The sequence below is a fragment of the Miscanthus floridulus genome, chromosome 7 (assembly GCF_019320115.1).
Source record: "Miscanthus floridulus cultivar M001 chromosome 7, ASM1932011v1, whole genome shotgun sequence".
Lineage (NCBI taxonomy): Eukaryota > Viridiplantae > Streptophyta > Magnoliopsida > Poales > Poaceae > Miscanthus > Miscanthus floridulus.
Window position 1 is genome coordinate 97,626,521 of NC_089586.1, and position 17,044 is coordinate 97,643,564.

The 17,044-nt window shown below is 46.5% G+C and overlaps 3 protein-coding genes, 2 non-coding genes and 1 pseudogene across 5 annotated transcripts; 4 read left to right on the forward strand and 2 right to left on the reverse strand.

Annotated features, from left to right (window-relative positions):
- Positions 1 to 1,503: 1,503 nt before the first annotated feature.
- On the forward strand, positions 1,504 to 2,845 carry LOC136465926 (uncharacterized; annotated as a pseudogene).
- A 417-nt stretch (positions 2,846 to 3,262) lies between these two features.
- Positions 3,263 to 5,246, reverse strand: LOC136463901 (glutathione S-transferase T3-like). Its single transcript, XM_066462870.1, has 3 exons — positions 5,049 to 5,246; positions 4,069 to 4,537; positions 3,263 to 3,962 (listed from the first exon to the last, which is right to left on the reverse strand). Exons 2-3 carry the CDS (start codon positions 4,525 to 4,527, stop codon positions 3,363 to 3,365), a joined length of 1,059 nt encoding a protein of 352 aa, XP_066318967.1. The 5' UTR covers positions 4,528 to 4,537; positions 5,049 to 5,246; the 3' UTR covers positions 3,263 to 3,362.
- Positions 5,247 to 7,672: 2,426 nt separating this feature from the next.
- Positions 7,673 to 8,800, forward strand: LOC136463900 (transcription factor TCP7-like). The gene has a single exon (XM_066462869.1). The coding sequence runs from the start codon at positions 7,740 to 7,742 to the stop codon at positions 8,415 to 8,417; it is 678 nt and encodes a 225-aa protein (XP_066318966.1). The 5' UTR covers positions 7,673 to 7,739; the 3' UTR covers positions 8,418 to 8,800.
- A 3,120-nt stretch (positions 8,801 to 11,920) lies between these two features.
- On the forward strand, positions 11,921 to 13,863 carry LOC136463902 (protein BOLA4, chloroplastic/mitochondrial). Its single transcript, XM_066462871.1, has 4 exons — positions 11,921 to 12,076; positions 12,144 to 12,247; positions 12,318 to 12,395; positions 13,385 to 13,863. Exons 1-4 carry the CDS (start codon positions 11,975 to 11,977, stop codon positions 13,725 to 13,727), a joined length of 627 nt encoding a protein of 208 aa, XP_066318968.1. The 5' UTR covers positions 11,921 to 11,974; the 3' UTR covers positions 13,728 to 13,863.
- TRNAF-GAA (transfer RNA phenylalanine (anticodon GAA)) lies at positions 12,171 to 12,243 on the forward strand. Its single transcript has one exon. It is a non-coding gene; the product is annotated as a tRNA-Phe (tRNA).
- Positions 13,864 to 16,720: 2,857 nt separating the features above from the next.
- On the reverse strand, positions 16,721 to 16,792 carry TRNAT-UGU (transfer RNA threonine (anticodon UGU)). Its single transcript has one exon. It is a non-coding gene; the product is annotated as a tRNA-Thr (tRNA).
- Positions 16,793 to 17,044: the final 252 nt, after the last annotated feature.

Genomic DNA, 17,044 nt, shown 5'->3' on the forward strand with positions numbered 1-17,044 from the left:
TATAGCAGCAATTGATGACTAGTTCGTACAAGTTGATGAGGTGTCAGGTCACTCAAGTGTGTATGTCTATGATGCTAGGATGATCCCACATGGGAACAAAGCTAGCCTGGCCCTGGCCATGCCTCCAGATCCGTGGACGAGACAATGGCGCGTGCCCTCTGATTATGTGGATTGATTTGCCTGCCAATACCTTGGCGTGTGCCGTGTGGTTGTCTGAATGAACGCAAGTCATGGAGGCGGCCGGCTTGCAGTATGGAATTGTACATGCATCTGCGAGGAATTTGGAGCATCTACTTGGAAGGCTGAAATTGAACTGAAATGTAGCAGCAAATTAATTGGGAATCAGTTGAATCCCACCGTTATCAGAGAAAATTTGTCTGTGTTTGAAATGGGGCCGGGCCTCAGAATCCCACATCTGCGTCTGCTAGTCTGCGACCTGCTTATTCACCGTCGTCCATTGATGTGGAGTGCGGTAAACATGTTTGGAGCATGGCGTGGATCGCTGACATGCCCTTGATGGCCACCGAGGCCATGCAGGCGTTGCCGGGTGGCGGGTGGGGTTCCCTGCAACTGCAATGCAATGCAATTATAGGCGGGCGAGGCGCGCGGAGACATGAGAGACATGCAGATCATATCCAAAACTAGGAAGGCTGGTGGTCCGTCCATTCGCCTTCGCTTTCAGTACAGGTCATCGTCATCATCATGTTACCGGACTTGGGGCTTGCATGCTCCTCCTCAACCCTACGTATACGTCGTCGACGATCTCGATCCATCTGCCCCAGTCCCAACCAGTCACGCTTTGCCGCGGAAAAACGCTCCCGCGGCCCTAGCACAAGTCAACCAATCAATTGCAGAGAACCTCTCACAAAGTCGTGCCAGGCGCCACATTGCCACCACCTCCATATCCGGTTTTGGCATCCTCGCTTGCCAAAGCTAGCTGCCTCCATACTGGTTTTGGTGCCTTCGCCATATATGTATACATCACCTCCATACTGGTTTTGGTACCTTCGCTATATACAATCACGTACAGTGGCTGCCCGGGCAGCATGCACTTGGTCCGGCGGCTGAAGCCGCGAACATGCCTGCACGGTTCAGGTAAGAGCATCTCCAACAGTTTGGTAAAAATCACTTGCCAAATGTTGTGTTTTGGCAAGTTGCTATAATAATATACCAAGTGAAAAATAAGCTTTCTCCAACAATTCCCTATTTTTAACTTGCCAAAACAAAAAAAGGAGGGCCCACCAGTTGAGGTTGTTGACTGGTACACCCGACGGCTTCCCTTCGTTGCATCGGTATTCCTCGTACGCGCCCGTCGCAGGATCGCCGTGCCCCTTGTACTCCTCCCGTCGCAGGATCGCCGTGCCCCTTGTACTCGTCCCGTCGCAGGTCAGGAACTCCACCAAGGCTCCCATCTCCTTGTCCCATCAGGTCCGGTAGACCTCCTATAGGACTCCAAGTGATCTAGGTTTTGTTCTTGATCCTCTCTGCTCGTGGTCAGGAATCATGCCTAGGAAGAGATCCCGAGCGAGAAGACAATTGGAAGATTCATCATCCGATGATGATGACTCTCTGATATTATTAGCAGCTCAAATTGTGCAAACCTATTCCAATGCCAAAGGAAGGCACGGTGGCTCTGTCGAAGGTCATAAAGTTCTTAACCGTGATAGAGAAGGCGGCCATGACAGGATGTTTCAAGATTATTTGGCGGACAATCCAACATACGGCCCCGAAATATTCCGTCGCAGGTTCTTGTTCTTTAACTTCGGATTAATTTGTTTCATGTGCTCAAATATTATTAGAGTTGTGAAACTTTAGTTTTGTTTTCTTCAGGTACAGGATGTCTAGAGAACTTTTCTTACGCATAATGAATGCTGTTGAAGCACACGATGAGTACTTTGTGCAGAAAAGGAATGCGGCCAACGTTCTTGGATTGACTTGCTTCCAAAAAGTCACTGCCGCAATGCGTATGCTCACTTATGGGGTTCCAGCTGATGTGACAGATGAGTACGTACGCATTGGCGAAAGTACTGCACTTGAGAGCCTACGTAGGTTTGTTGCTGCAGTTGTTGAAATTTTTGGCGATGAATACCTCAGATATCCCAATGAGGCGGACACAGCACGCTTACTTGCAATGGGTGAGCAACAAGGATTTCCAGGAATGTTAGGGTCCATCGATTGTATGCATTGGGCGTGGAAGAACTGTCCATATGATAAACAGGGTCAGTACAAGGGGCATGTGAACAAGCCCACTATAATTTTGGAGGTTGTTGCTTCGAACGACCTTTGGATATGGCATGCCTTCTTTGGAATGCCCAGGTCTCATAATGACATCAATGTTCTTCATAGATCTCCTTTGTTTGATAACCTGGCAGTAGAGCTCCAGAAGTGAACTATTCTGTTAATGACCATGACTATAATATGGGTTATTATCTTGCAGATGGTATATATCCGTCATGGGCTACTTTAGTCAAGTCCATTACTCTTCCTATGGGGAACAAGAGGCAATATTTTGCTAAAGCGCAAGAAGCAGCAAGGAAGATGGTCGAGAGAGCTTTTGGGGGTTCTTCAATCTAGGTTTGCCATTGTTCGAGGACCAGCTCGCTTTTGGGACATTGAGACTGTAGCATTGATCATGAGGGCTTGTGTGATCATGCACAACATGATTGTGGAAGACGAAGGATTCGTGGTCGACCCTAACGAGCGTTTTGATTATGGTGGTGAGAATGTCGAACTTGCTCATGGCCAGCCTACTCGTACACTTGATGGATATATTGAGGCGCAAAGAATGATCAGGAACAAGGAAACACACGTGCAATTGAAAGAAGACCTCATCGAACACCTATAGAACCATCATCCAGATTTATATTAGCTACATAATAATTTTATGTGATTTATATTTTATAGTGATAGACAAAACAATATTACCTAATGATTTATATTTTATATTACCTATCTCGTGAGAAACATATATTAATATATATCTCGGTTTGTCGGCGTAGTAGTATACCATTCAGCACAACTAGGAATCAGTAGCACAGGATGGACAGCAGTACCTGAGCAACAACAGAACAGAACACATGTGTTTCCTCAGCCTGCCAACCTGAATGTTTCCGGTCACTTTCAGGAACAGTGCCATGCACACAGTAGCATGCACACCATGAGCAGCAGTAGCATTCACGTAGACATTTTAAACTCAAATGAAGAAAGTACTGATGCATACAATAACTTGTAATTCAAAGCAAATTAATCCGATACATGGCATTGTACTTCGACAATGGTTCTGAAGATGAATGAAACATAGGTTCAAATAAAAACAAACTAAAGGCTTGATAATTCCACAACTCAAATGAGAATATCTAAAACTAATTTGGTGAAAGCCTTGACATGATCTTCTTCTGCATCATCTCACACCACTGCAGTTGAAGTGGGTCGAGAGACCTCTTGTCCACTAGCATTATTTCTTTCTCTTCTTTCATCAACTCTGCTTCGGCCCTTTTTTCATCATTTGCCACACGCTTCTTCTCAAGTTCTAGCGTTGCCTTGTCTAGCTCAAGAGAAGCAAGAAACCTCTCCTCCTTTGCCTTCTCTTTTTCCATGTCGAAAGCTTCCTTCTTTGCCCACATCTTGTCCAAAGCCTCCATGCAAGCTTCGCCACCACCTCGCCTAAGGGCTTCTTTTGCTTTCTTTACCCCATCTGGCCTTTTCCTTGCTTCTTTTGCTTGGGTTTCTTGATCAGCACCCACCATAGCTTCATCATTGTTGGTAGCTTCTTCTTCTTCCCTTGGCCTGGACGCCTTCTTGGTGTTCTTGTTTATTTTCTGCTTCGCTAGTTTCTCCAACTCAGCAAGCTCTATTCTCTTTGCTGCCCACTTGTCTTCCCCCTTGAGTATCTTCCAGCAAGGCATAAGCGTAAATCCTTTTTTGTCCTCTATTTCCGTATACATCTTCAATGCATCTGAAACCTGCATAGGAAATTTAATTGTTCAACCAATATACATATATATATTTGAAAACCAAATAATTGAAGTAAAATAGAAAGGAAATACATGCAACCAATATACAACATACCATGTCTTGGACATTGCATCCACTTTGATTCCTACGCTCAATGGCGTCATAGCAAGCATGAAACTTGTTTACTTGATATTGAATTGTCAGCCACCTGTGCATGATGGAGCTCTCTGTCCTAACAGAGCCAGTTTTGTTGTTCTTCTCAAAGAACAAATGAACTCTACCCCAAAAAGTGGATCGAGTTTGGTTAGCACCATGAATTGGATCTTTGCTAACATTTAACCAACCTGAGCATACTACTTCATCTTCCTTCCAGTGAAAATTCTTTTGCCTCTTTGTTCCCTTTGTACTGCGACTAGCATGTACATCCACATCAATTGGTGGTTCAAGTTCAGAAGGAATACCATGAGTACTCTGGGAGTTCTGTGTCATCGGAAAGGTGATGTCATCTAGACCAGCAACATGCCCATAATGTCCATTGAGAAGAATGTTCGACAAGAATGCTTCTCCTGCCATCTTGTTGAGTCTACACACAAAATTTATAAAACAAAAAGAGATAATATCAGGGAGCAATATAATTGTCCAATGGACCATGCTGCAATGACAAACTATACCAACAAGGCAAGGAATTCATGGTGGCGCGGCTCCTACTGTTGAGTGTACACATCATAAAAAAATATGACTACACATGATGCGGTAAAGAAATAAAGGGGAACAGTACCATCGTAGACCACATGACATATATATCTACTTGGGCATGAAAACAGAAACCATGGACATTGTCACCACATCAGATCAACGGCAGCAAACCATGAGAACCATCAGATCAACTACAAGTACTGACTACCTACACAACATACACGCAAGAACATGAAGGAGCGATCTAGTGGATGACATTCAACAATCCATACACAACCCTATACAGAGAGCAGCAACAGACAACCCTAAACGACGGCTACAGCTGAACAAGAGGTGGAACTCGGGCTACGAGATCGAGCAGACATGGAGATCGATGGGGAAAAGATGAAGCAGGATACCTGATTGCGGAGGCGGCCGGGACCTGATCGGGGTTCTTGGCGACGACGGGTGCTGGGGGATCTCCAAGGACCGATCGGGGTTCTTGGCGGCGGCCGATATCTCCACGCGCGGCGACGACGGGGTGCTGGGCGCGGCGGCGGCCCGGTTCTTTGGCGCCGTCGCAAGCCACCGATCGCGACGAGGAAGTGGATGCGGTCAACACGGATGGATCGAAATATATGGACACCGGCCGGCCTTGCGGCGCGCGGGAAGAGGCCGCGGAATTGTCCGCGCGCGGGGGGAAGGAAGTCGGAGATGCGCGGGATCAAGATGGCAACACCGATGCGCACGCGTAAATATACACGCGCGGCGACGACAGATAGCAAGTTGGGAAAATTGGCAAGCAACTTTGGCAAACTGTTGGAGAACGATTTTTGCATGTTTTGCCAAATTTTGAAGGATGGCAAGTGATTTACCAAACCGTTGGAGATGCTCTAAGCATCCATCCCTATTCCCTGACGCGATCGCCAATTTCCTCCAGGCCGGACGCCGGCGCACATCACACGGGACCGGCGGCCTCCGGAGTGCCGAGGGCGAGACGAAGAATCCTCATGAGTTGGCGTTGGGTCGGCAAAGTCGCGCGTCGAGCCGTCCCGTCCCGCTCTCGCGGTGCCGGTTCCGGCCCGTCCTCCTCTCTCGCCCCGTCTCCCGCGCGCCCCCAGCCCCCTAACCCCAAGCCGGGGGCGGAGCACAGGCACCGGCATCGGAACCGGCACTAGCACCAGCATCGCACCGCGCGCGCAGGCACAGTGCCACTATGGGATACAGTAGTTTTGCCGGCACTTGGCAACTGCTTTGCCGAGTATAACACTCGGCATAGAACACATGACAAAAAACTTGATTGTCGAATGTCCGAGAGAAAATACTTAATAAACATAAAAACACTCGATAAATTTAACGTTTCCGGTAGTGTGCCGCCCGTCGACGTCGCGCTTGCCCATTCAAGCGCAACTTGGGGGTGCATGTACGCACGCACGGCCATGATAACGATTTTTTAGTAGGGCGACTTGGGCGATTTGTCCACAGACCACAGTCGCCCAGCAGTGTGCCCCATCGTCCCATGTCCACGAGTCAATCGCTCGCTGCCGATGAGCTTTTCGCGTGAAAACGATCGATCTTGAGCCCCAGTCTCTACTCTCGAGTCTTTGCTTCCTGCATGAGCTAGCCTTCTTTGTTGCCGCTTGCCAAACCAGAGAGCACGGATGAAAACGGTACGGATATTTTCTGATCGTATTTGAAACTGAATTTGTTTAGAGGTGTTTAGATCTGTCCATATCTGAGTCTAGGTATTCAATATCCGATACCGTATTCGTATCTAAATACTCAAATTATATATTTATGATGTCGATATCAATATTCTGTCCGACATGGTTTACACTATCCGTATTCGAATCTAAATCTGAACAAAAATATAAAAACAATTGTAATATCATTTCATCCCTACCCGTGAGCGCTGGAAAGAGAGAGAGAGGAGGATCTCATCTCGCCCAGCTCAAGGCTTCTGTGCGTGCACAGTTGATTTGTTTCACCACACATTACTGTACAAGATAAGCTTTGTTATATGAGCGCCCGCGGCTCATGCCGATGTGATACGATGGTAGCCTAGGACCAGCTAGGCTTGCCGCTGCTACACTATTTCTAAAAGACCTGCAGATTCCAGCAAAGTGAGAGCCGCTGGACCCAGATTCCCACGTGGCCTGCCCCCTCCCCCTCCCCCCCCCCCCCCCCCCCCCTACGGGTACTGTGCCTACTGCACCCCGGTCCTCTTCCTCCCCTCTGCCTTGCACTTTCCTGCCATCCATTCCATGCTCACCTTTTTTCTCGCTCTAGCTTAGAGCTTGTTTACACCATCTAGATTACTAGCTATTAGTTCAACTCAAATTTAGGTGACAAAAATGTAGTTCTGTTTTGAGAGGCACGAACAACTAGATGGTTTACCGTTCGCGTGCCCTTAAATCTGGCTTGATCCGCTTATTTTTTTCATCTGGAACAGTGCTTTTCTCTCACAAATTCCTCCAGCATTCCTCCAAACCATCCAGATTCCTTCAGAATTCAAACAAGCGAACAGGCCCTTGGTTGGTCCAAAATTAACACAGATGGCTAAAATTTAGTGCGGTGATCTAAATAGACCTTACTAGCATTTTTTTACATCACTGGTAAACTAGTAATGAATGATACACGTAGACAAGCAATACATACATATACCCTGATGAACACAGAGTGTGTGTTTGTAGCTAATGAAACTCAAATGCTACATGTTTGATCTGAAAAGACAGGCTACAAAGTATCGTTGACTGATTTGTTATAAGAAAAAAACACTATACCATGACTGGTAAGCCAGGTTAACAAGTTCAAGCGAACAGGGGCAATTGTTCACCGGACTGGTGTGTTTTTGGTGCACGCATGAAACATGTGAACCGGCTACAAAATTACTGTACTAGCAAATTCAGCTGAACGTATGCGTAGGCAGTGAAATTCCACTGCAAATGGTAAAACACGCGGAATAAAACTTTCCAAATCTACCGGGTGCGTCCCTCTCCCCCATCACCTCAAAAACCTCTCCAACCCCACCGGTCCACCACCGCCAGCCACCTCTCTCTCTCTCCCTCAGTCTCCAGTCCCGCAACACGACGAGGCAGAAGGAAGGCGCCATGGCCACCACCCGCGACGTCTCCACCGCCGCCGCCGCCATGTTCCACGTCTACCAGCCGATGCCGATGCCATCCACGGCGGCGGCGGGCGACGCCGGCGCCATGCTGGCGGCCCCCGCGACGAAGCCGGTCAAGAAGGACGGTGGCGGCGGCAGCGGCAAGGACCGGCACAGCAAGGTGAACGGGCGCGGGCGGCGCGTGCGCATGCCGATCGTGTGCGCGGCGCGCGTGTTCCAGCTCACCCGCGAGCTGGGGCTCAAGTCGGACGGCCAGACCATCGAGTGGCTGCTCCGCCAGGCCGAGCCCTCCATCATGGCCGCCACGGGCTCCGGCACCACTCCGGCCGTCTTCGTCTCCTCCTCCGCGCCGTCCACCTCCTCTTCCTCCTCCCACTACCACCAGCAGCAGCAGCAGGCCACCACCGTCCTAGGCAAGCGCCCGCGCGAGGAAGGCGACGCCGCCATAGGCACCGCGTCCGCGTTCTGGGCGGCGCTGCCGGCGGCCGCTCCGCGGACGACGGCGGAGGCCTGGGGCTTCTCGCCGCTGGAGGCGCAGGCGGCGGCGGCCGCGGCGGCGGCGGCGTACGTCCCCATGGCGCAGGCGCAGCAGCACCACCACCTCAACCTGCTAGCCGCGCTCTCCGGCGCCGCGAGGCGCGCCGAGGAGGAGACCCGGTGACTCCGCCACGGCTTCTGACACGTACTACCACATCCGTCGCTCGCGCATTGATCGTTTGTCCGTCCGTGTGTTCTTGGCAGGCGTTACGTTCTTCTTGCTTTTGTGTGTGCTCTTGTGCTTCCCTCTACCAGTCCTCTTGTGGCCGAGATTTGATGAAAGATTGCTGTGGTGCTTAGTGCTGAATGTAAATACGAGTCCTCTTGCTTAGATCTTAATCTTACTGCATTTGGGTTAAATCGAGTAGCCCGCGTTGGGGGGGTTTGCCGTCTGTGTTAGGTTTTGTGCGCCTTTTGGATTCCATGCAACTTGTTTCAGTTAGCATCTTGTCTGTATCAGCCTGAGAAGTCATTTAGTAGTACAAGCATATATAATCATAAAGCTCATATTCTTTTGCGGTCAGGTCATTTCTTATTGTCATAGTCAGCTAGCGATGAAATTCTCTATTCGACAGCAAGCAATGATAATCATAAGACTCCGACCAAAAAGCTCATTAGAGTGAGTAATTTAGACTTCTTTTGACACGCTGATGATACTGCACGAGAATCGATGGCATCTGAAAAACGTTCAGATGTCCAATGCCCATCAATCCAGGAGGACAGGCTAGGCTAGCCGCAGATGAGCAGATTACAGCAATGATAACCGGCCTGCGGAGAGGTGAGAAAGAAAGAATCAAAGAATTCCCTTTCGCCGGGCGGCCCGTCGGTCGCTTTTCGTCGTGAGACCTCGGTCGCTTTCTTTCCCTCTGCGTCTCTGCGTCTGCGGAGAGGGGGAAAGCGATGGGCCGGCAAAAGGCTGCGGGCGCCTGCGCGACGCACAGTCGCGCTGCTGCGCTCTGAAAGGTTGAGGCCGTTGTGTGCCTGCCTGTGCTGCTCTGCACTTTCGTTTCCCCGAACCGATGTCCCGATGCGTGTCAAAGCTCAAAGCTGGACGCGACTTCTCTCGGGGCTCCAAACTGTAAACATGCCCTGCCCTTGTCGACCCCTCATCTCGTGCAGCGTAGCACGCATGTGTACACGTACCAGATGTGAGATGCCATGCCGTGCCGTGCTCGCGGCAGAAGTCTGGTTGACTTGGCGTGGCCTAGAGTGTGTAAACCGTACCTAGGGTAACATGCCTCGGCGTCGTCATGTGAACCGACTGGACTGGTCGCTACTACTCCTTGCTTCGCAGGAAGACGACGAGCAACGGAACCAAGGAAGGTCTCGAAGCGAAAAATGGGTCAAATGGCGAGAGGATGGACGACGCCAATAAGTGCGAAGCGTGCTACATGGCTGTTGCTGGCCATACCTGCCAGGCCAGTCGCCGACGTACATGACACGCAGCAGCTAGTCACGCACACCTGCCGGCCCGTACACAGCTAGCTACGGTGGCGCTGGCCACGCCTGGCTCCGGCTTTGTGTGCACTCCCATCTACTCGGCGCTTCGGTCATCGGCGCAGGCTAGGCTACTAGTAGCTTTGAGTGGGAGTGCACGCGCGGTTTTACAGGTCCGGACGCTAGGATACGAGCAATCATATGGCGCGGTTTTACAGTGCAGCTCCTGTTCACCGGTCGCCTGCCTGCTCCATGCCCAGGCGGAGCCAGCCAGCCGACGGATTTTTTTTAATTATTTTTAATCTCTTTTTATTCAATATTTTAATAATAATCGCTCAAAAAAAATTATGGGTCTAACCATTTTGGTCGCGCCAGCCCCGCATGCAATGGCACGGCAACATAGATGGCGTTTTCGATGTGGGAAACGATGTCACGCCACTCCCGCTGGCGTGATAGTATTGTTCGGTCCGCCACCGGGAGTGGTGTAACAAGACAAAATATTAAAAAATTATAACTCTTTGATACGACGTTGGATGAAAATAAAATTTATATAAAAATTGTAGCTCTCAATGAGATCTACAACTTTATAGTTTTGAGTTTTTTTATTGGAGGACGTTAAAATGCTCAAAAAAATAATATAAAATTTCATAGGCATAACAACTGTGTACTAGTACTTGTCGCATTTTTGGTATGTTGTCAAATGAAGATACTTTTTACATGAAAGTTGTACCTCTCAGTGAGATCTACAACTTTGTAGTTTTGAGTTTTAACATTTAGAGTCGTTAAGATTCTTCAAAAAATAATATAAAATTTCAGGAGCATAATTACCACGTACTAGTACTTGTCATATTAGAAAAATAATATCTTTTTTTGTATGTTGTTAAAATGAAGATACTTTTACATAAAAGTTGTATTTCTCAATGATATCTATAACTTTGTAGTTTTGTGTTTTAACATTTAGAATCGATAAGATGCTCAAAAAATAATATAAAATTTTAGTAGCACAATAATCGCGTACTAGCGCTTGTCAAAAACAATATCGTTTTTATATCGTGTTAAATGAAGGTACTTTTATATTAAAATTGGAGCTTTCAATGAGATCTATATCTTTCATTTAAAAAGTATTTTTATGTGATATCAAATAAGAAATATACGATTTTTCTAAAAAATAAGCTTTGATACACGATTAATACGCTGGTAAAACTTTATATTAGTTATTAGAGTATGTTAACGACCTCAAATATTAAAACTCAAAACTATAAACTTGTAGATCTCACTAAGGGCTACAACTTTGATATAAAATATATCTTCATTTGAGACCATATAAAAAAGATATTATTTTTAAATGCAGCAAGCGCTGGTACGCGATTATTATGGTGCTGAAATTTTATATTATTTTTTTGATCATCTTAACGTCCTTAAATGAAAAACCTCAAAACTTGAAAGTTCTGAATCTTGTCGAGATCTACAATTTTCATATAAAAATCATCTTCATCCGACGTCGTATTGAAGAATTATGATTTTTTTCCAAAATTCAGCCTGGTCACGTCACTTCCTGTGACGCAACAAAACAATACTGTCACGTCACCTAAAGTGGCACGACACGACAAGCTTTTCCACTTGGAAAACGCGGTCCAACATGACAGATGTTGCCGCGCCATGCGTTGGCGCGACAGCGTTGTTTGGTCTCGCCAGCGGGACTGGCGCGAGGCGACAAAAAGGGTCCGATGTGATTTTTTTTTTGAAGCGGCTATTATTAAAATATTGAATAAAAATAATTAAAAAAATAAAAATTCTCCCCGGGCGACGCGGTGGTGCCGGTGCGCAGCATGAGCATGTAACCAAGCGAAAGCGTAGGAGCGCCGAGCGCGCGTGACTCGAGTCTGAGCCCCCGGCCGGCCAGTGCGGTCCTTGACATGCCAGAGACCCAGAGCACGATGCCAAGTCTCGTCGGGTTCGCGCTGGCGCGCGCGCGGGCGCGGCGGGCCACACCTGCTGCCGCTCTGCGTTATTGTCCTTTTGCCAATTGGGATGCACGATGCCCTCTGGCGAAAAGCGTGGCCACTAGGCCAGTACGCTCCGTCCTTTGCCACACCCTCGATCGGGTTATACTCCTGACTCCTGAACCCATTGAGTGTCTTGTGTTTGTGCATTGATCGGTGCGGCGGGGCGGGGGCGGGTCGCGCGGTTCGTTTCGTTCGACGAGCTGGAGCTGCCCGCGCGGTTTCCTGCCTTCCTGGGCGCATGCAATTGCTGTTGGAGACTTGGAGCGCCGTGCCCCTGCGTCTCAGCGTCTGTGCTGTGCCGTGCCTTTACGAACTGCACCTGTGCCTGCGCGCGGCAGTGGTGAGTGGATAAGCAACTGGCTCGTGCTGATCTTGGTCAGCTAGATAACAGTTAAAAGTTCGACTAGGCTAGGTTCGGTTGTGAAAACCATCAAGCGGGGATAGCTCAGTTGGGAGAGCGTCAGACTGAAGATCTGAAGGTCGCGTGTTCGATCCACGCTCACCGCAAAAGGTTATTTTATTTATATTTATTTTTTTGCCCGGTCCCAGCGTTCAGAATTCAGATTCCTTTTTCTATCCAGGGTTTCTGCAGCCCAGCCGCCGCCGCCGCCGTTACGGAGCTCAGATCGCCGCAACACACCACGGTTTCGGGTTTCAACGTAAGCCCTAACTATTCCCTCTTATGATTCGTTCTGTTCCACCCTGATTCAATATTATTACAATATATGGATGGATTTGATATGTTCTTCATTAGCAAGGATGAGGAACAATTAGGATTCTTGGTCAGGAACGTCGAAGCACTGTTTCTATTCGGAACTTTGGATCCCGTTCGTTTGATTTTGCAAGTGAGGGTTTAATTTAGCTGCTAGCTCGATAAAAACTGTCTGATTCGGAAGACTAGATTCTTTTCCTGCTTATGAAGAAGGGGTAATAACCGAATTGAACCTTCCAGTAGAACAGGCCCACCGAGTTGGACGTTTCAGGAACGAACTCAGGCTGTTCACAGATCTGCACTGGAATATGGGTGGGTAGTGGGTACTGTATAGGCCAGGACAAGATGCAGTGTTTGTTTTCTTTGATTTAGCTCATCAATGAATCTATCTTTGTTGCTTGGGGATCATAAGGCCATGTACAATGAAGTAGAAACATTTTTTTTCTTGAATACGCGGGAGAGCAGTGTATCATTAATTCATTATATTAACTATTAAGAACGTGGGTTCAAACATACATACGGTAGGGAACAGTGCTTAGCTTAATTATTTAAATATCATTATATTGATGCAGAACTGTTTAGTTCGCACTGGAGGATGAGGCTCCTTATATGAATTTTCCATGATTCTCCGTGTCTAAGGGACTCTCTAAGAGCCTTTGCATTTCACGTGCCCCAATATGTGGAATTTGCATCACGCTTATTAACGGCTTATGAATAAATGAGGCAACAGGCATTTGAAATTAGTTTAGGCTGAAAGCGTTGTTCTCGTTTAGATGATTATTATTATGGCCTTGATGCTTTCTTTTGATCCACAACTTCGTTTAGGGTGAATTCTGAGATAAGTTTAGCACTTATTTCTCTCTTCACTTTATACTGATTATGTCTACCTTCTTGTTATTGTCATTATCTTGCATGACCTGTAAATGCTACTACCAGGTATAGTGTTTGGGCTGCGAGACTGACTATACGGATGATGGCTTCACGAGGTACCAGCGCCGTGCTTTCAAGAGCTGCTCGGATGAGGCAAAAACTGCAGTCTGCCTTGGAGGCCAGTGCCCTAGATGTTGAAGATGTTTCTTACCAGCATGCCGGGCATGCAGCTGTCAAGGACAATGCAAACGAGACGCACTTCAACATCAAGGTAGTTTCACCAAAATTTGAGGGGCAGAACCTTGTGAAGCGTCACAGGATGGTGTATGATCTTCTGAGTGATGAGCTTAGCTCAGGTCTCCATGCTGTCTCCATTGTTGCAAAAACCCCGAAAGAGTTAGGATCTTGATTGTATAATAATGTCGAATAAGCACTGTCCTATGTTTCGAAATAAGTCTGTTGTATAGCAGTATCATGTAACCATGAACTGATCGCCAAAACAATGACATTGGCATGCTGCTCTTATGAAGATCTGGTATTCGGAATAGACTGGAGTTGAGAATTTATTTCAACTTTTTTTTGATGACTAATGGGCATGTCAATCATGTCAGATGCGAGGCTTATTTTTTTTTCTTTGTGGTTATGGGAATTCGTTGTTTCTTTATTGGTCATGTGATCATCTGAAAAGATTTGTGTGTTTCTGGCAGCATTTGTCGAGCTAGCTGAATATTTTGTGGTGGTGAAGCCCTGTTTAGTTCCTTCCTCTAAAGTTTACTTCTTATTCCATCGAATGTTTGAACATATTCATGGAGTATTAAATATAGATTAAAAAAATAACTAATTGCATAGTTTGTGGCTAATTTGCGAGACGAATCTTTTAAGTCTAATTAGTTCATGATTTAACAATGTTGTGCTAGTGCTAGTTGATGAAAGTCAAACAGGAGTGAATCAGAAACTGGAGTTATGACGGGAGACTTTGGAATCCAAAGGTTTTAGACTTAGTAGAACTAAAACTGAGTATATGAGATATGACTTCGGCACTACTATTCGGGAGGAGAAAGATATTAGTTTGGAAGGTCAAGTAGTGCATAGGAAGGATACCTTTCGATATTTAGGATCAATGCTACAGAGAGACGGGGATATTGATGAAGATGTTAGCCATAGAATCAAAGCAGGGTGGATGAAGTTGCGTCAAGCATCTGGTGTCCTATGTGACAAAAGGGTACCACAGAAGCTAAAAGGCAAGTTTTATAGGACGGTGATTAGACCTGCTATGTTGTATGGTGCAGAATGTTGGCCTACGAAAAGACGACATATTCAACAGATAAGTGTCGCGGAAATGCGTATGCTGCGTTGGATTTGCGGTCATACAAGAAGGGATCGAGTTCGGAACGATGATATACGTGATAGATTAGGGGTAGCACCAATTGAAGAGAAGCTTATCCAACACCGGTTGAGATGGTTTGGACATGTCCAACGGAGACCTCCAGAGGCACCGGTGCGTAGTGGAATCCTAGGCCAGGATAGTAACGTGAAGAGAGGCAGAGGAAGACCGAAGTTGACTTGGGTAGAGACAATAAAAGGAGACTTGAAAGGATGGAATATACTCAAAGACTTAGCCTTAGATAGGAGTGCTTGGAAGACAGCTATTCACGTGCCTGAACCTTGATTGCTTCTGCTGGGTTTCAACTCTAGCCTACCCCCAACTTGTTTGGGACTCAAAGGCTTTGTTGTTGTTGTTGTTGTGCTATAGTAACACATGTGCTAATGACGGATTAATTAGACTTAATAAATTTGTCTCGCGGATTACTGACGGATTATGTAATTTATTTTTTTATTAGTATCGAAACACCTCATGCGACACCCAAAATTTTACCCTGGATTTAAACAAGGATCCTGTTCATGATTAGATGTATACCCATCCCCCGGCATTTTGATTCTGACAATCAATAAGGATCCTGTTTCGGATAGTTTTTATCACATCTTAGTCTACAGTGGAAAACCAGTACAGCTGAACCCCAAAAAAAAAAGAAAGGAAAGGAAAAACATATTGTTGATAAAACAATTTAAGCATGGATTATTGGTGGATGGAAAGGATTTAAGTTCAACTGTACTTTCTCTGCAGAAACTGCGAATATACTAGTACGGATTCTTCTCATGGAATCTCCTAATGTTGATAACGGTGTTTCTGCATCACCAATCCTGTCACCATGCTCATGATTTCCAGATGACAACTGCTGTTGTTTGGTCCACTGGGGCGCCTTTTTCTCAGCGGAAATGCATCACTTGAGAGCGCATGAGTGCAGGCTTTTCTCAAGGCTGCAAGACTGATGGAAACAGTGCTTTCGATTGCTACTGCTGCTAGAGAAACCATGAGCATGAGCAGGATTGCAGATTTGCAGTATGATGATGCAGCCACAGCTGCCCTTGGGTACGAACAGCTATCGCCTTATCGAGCAAGCCTTTCAGTCTGTCTAAGCTCTGATTTTTTTTTCCCGAAGAAAAAAATGGCTTGAACTCTGCCTTTGCAAGATGTTTTCAGTTTGGCACCGGGAAACCTCTCCTCCTTTATTCTAAATCAGTTTGGAAGCTACTGGGAGCACAAGGATTAATGATAAATTCTTTGGCTGGACCTGGATTTGCTGGATTACAAGTTGAGACCGGGTTCCTGACGTCTTGCGCAAAGAGGCAGTGCAGGGCTGCTGCAGGCAAAAAAAAGTCGCAAAGATGCAGCCTGTTCGGGAGGCCGTATCATATCGTGGATTATTTACTGCTGGCTGGTTTGGTGTGAGAGAAAAACACTGTTCCCGGCTGAAAATTTACGATCGTTTACGAGCAAGCGAACAGGATCATGGAGGCCGGTCACCAAGGTCCATTGCACGATTTGCGTTTCGACCGGTCATTGGCACGTTCGTTTAGGTTTGTTTGGCTTATAAGTCATGGCTGAAAATACTATTTGGCTGGTTTGAGTTCGTTGACTTATAAGTTATGGCTTATAAGCCAAATACGACCAACAGCATGTTCGTTTCGGCCGAAACGATCGTGGATTATAAGTTAAAAGTACTGCTGGCTGATTTGGTGTGGAAAAAAAAATACTGTTACAGCTTATAATCTACGATCATATAAGCCGAAACGAACAAGCTGCATGCCGCTTGTCACGTAACGGTGGCTACTGTTGCACACTTGCACTAAAATAGGGTTTCATCCGGCGTTGGCACGGAGAGGGCCAATTCCAAACATGTATTTTTTTTAAAAAAAAAACTTACCAGGCGGCTACTGTTGCACACTTGCACTAAAATCGGGATTCATCAGGCGTTGGCATGCAGAGGGCCAATTCCAAACATGTATTTAAAAAAAAAAACTTACCAAAACATTTGAAATTTCGAAAAAAAGAAAAAACTTTGCCCCCATGCAGGATCGAACTACAGGCCTTCAGTTTACAAGACTGACGCTCTACCACTGAGCTATAGGGGCATCCCTTGGTTTAAGTTAACAGAGGTTTAATTCGACATGTAAAGGTTGGAAGATCACAAACAACACAGTAACGAAATATTGAAGTCTACATGCCATAATCAAATGAAATGCTTTGGGAATACATAACGACAACAATTTCATGATGCGGGAATTAACAAGACATGACCAGCAGTTCCAGGAGCTGGTCAACTGATGATAGTTTTCAGTAGATATAAACTCAGAGACCTGAAATTGTACGGTCGGTTCAAATCT

Excerpts from the sequence above, each read along its gene's own strand:
- LOC136463901 (XM_066462870.1), bottom strand. The coding sequence starts at position 4,527 with ATGGCAGGAGAAGCATTCTTGTCGAACATTCTTCTCAATGGACATTAT. Across the intron at positions 3,963-4,068 it reads GATGCAATGTCCAAGACATG|GTTTCAGATGCATTGAAGAT; the intron begins GTATGTTGTATA and ends TTTCCTATGCAG.
- LOC136463900 (XM_066462869.1), top strand. The coding sequence starts at position 7,740 with ATGGCCACCACCCGCGACGTCTCCACCGCCGCCGCCGCCATGTTCCAC.
- LOC136463902 (XM_066462871.1), top strand. The coding sequence starts at position 11,975 with ATGCAATTGCTGTTGGAGACTTGGAGCGCCGTGCCCCTGCGTCTCAGC. Across the intron at positions 12,248-12,317 it reads ATCCACGCTCACCGCAAAAG|GGTTTCTGCAGCCCAGCCGC; the intron begins GTTATTTTATTT and ends TTTTCTATCCAG. Across the intron at positions 12,396-13,384 it reads CCACGGTTTCGGGTTTCAAC|GTATAGTGTTTGGGCTGCGA; the intron begins GTAAGCCCTAAC and ends TGCTACTACCAG.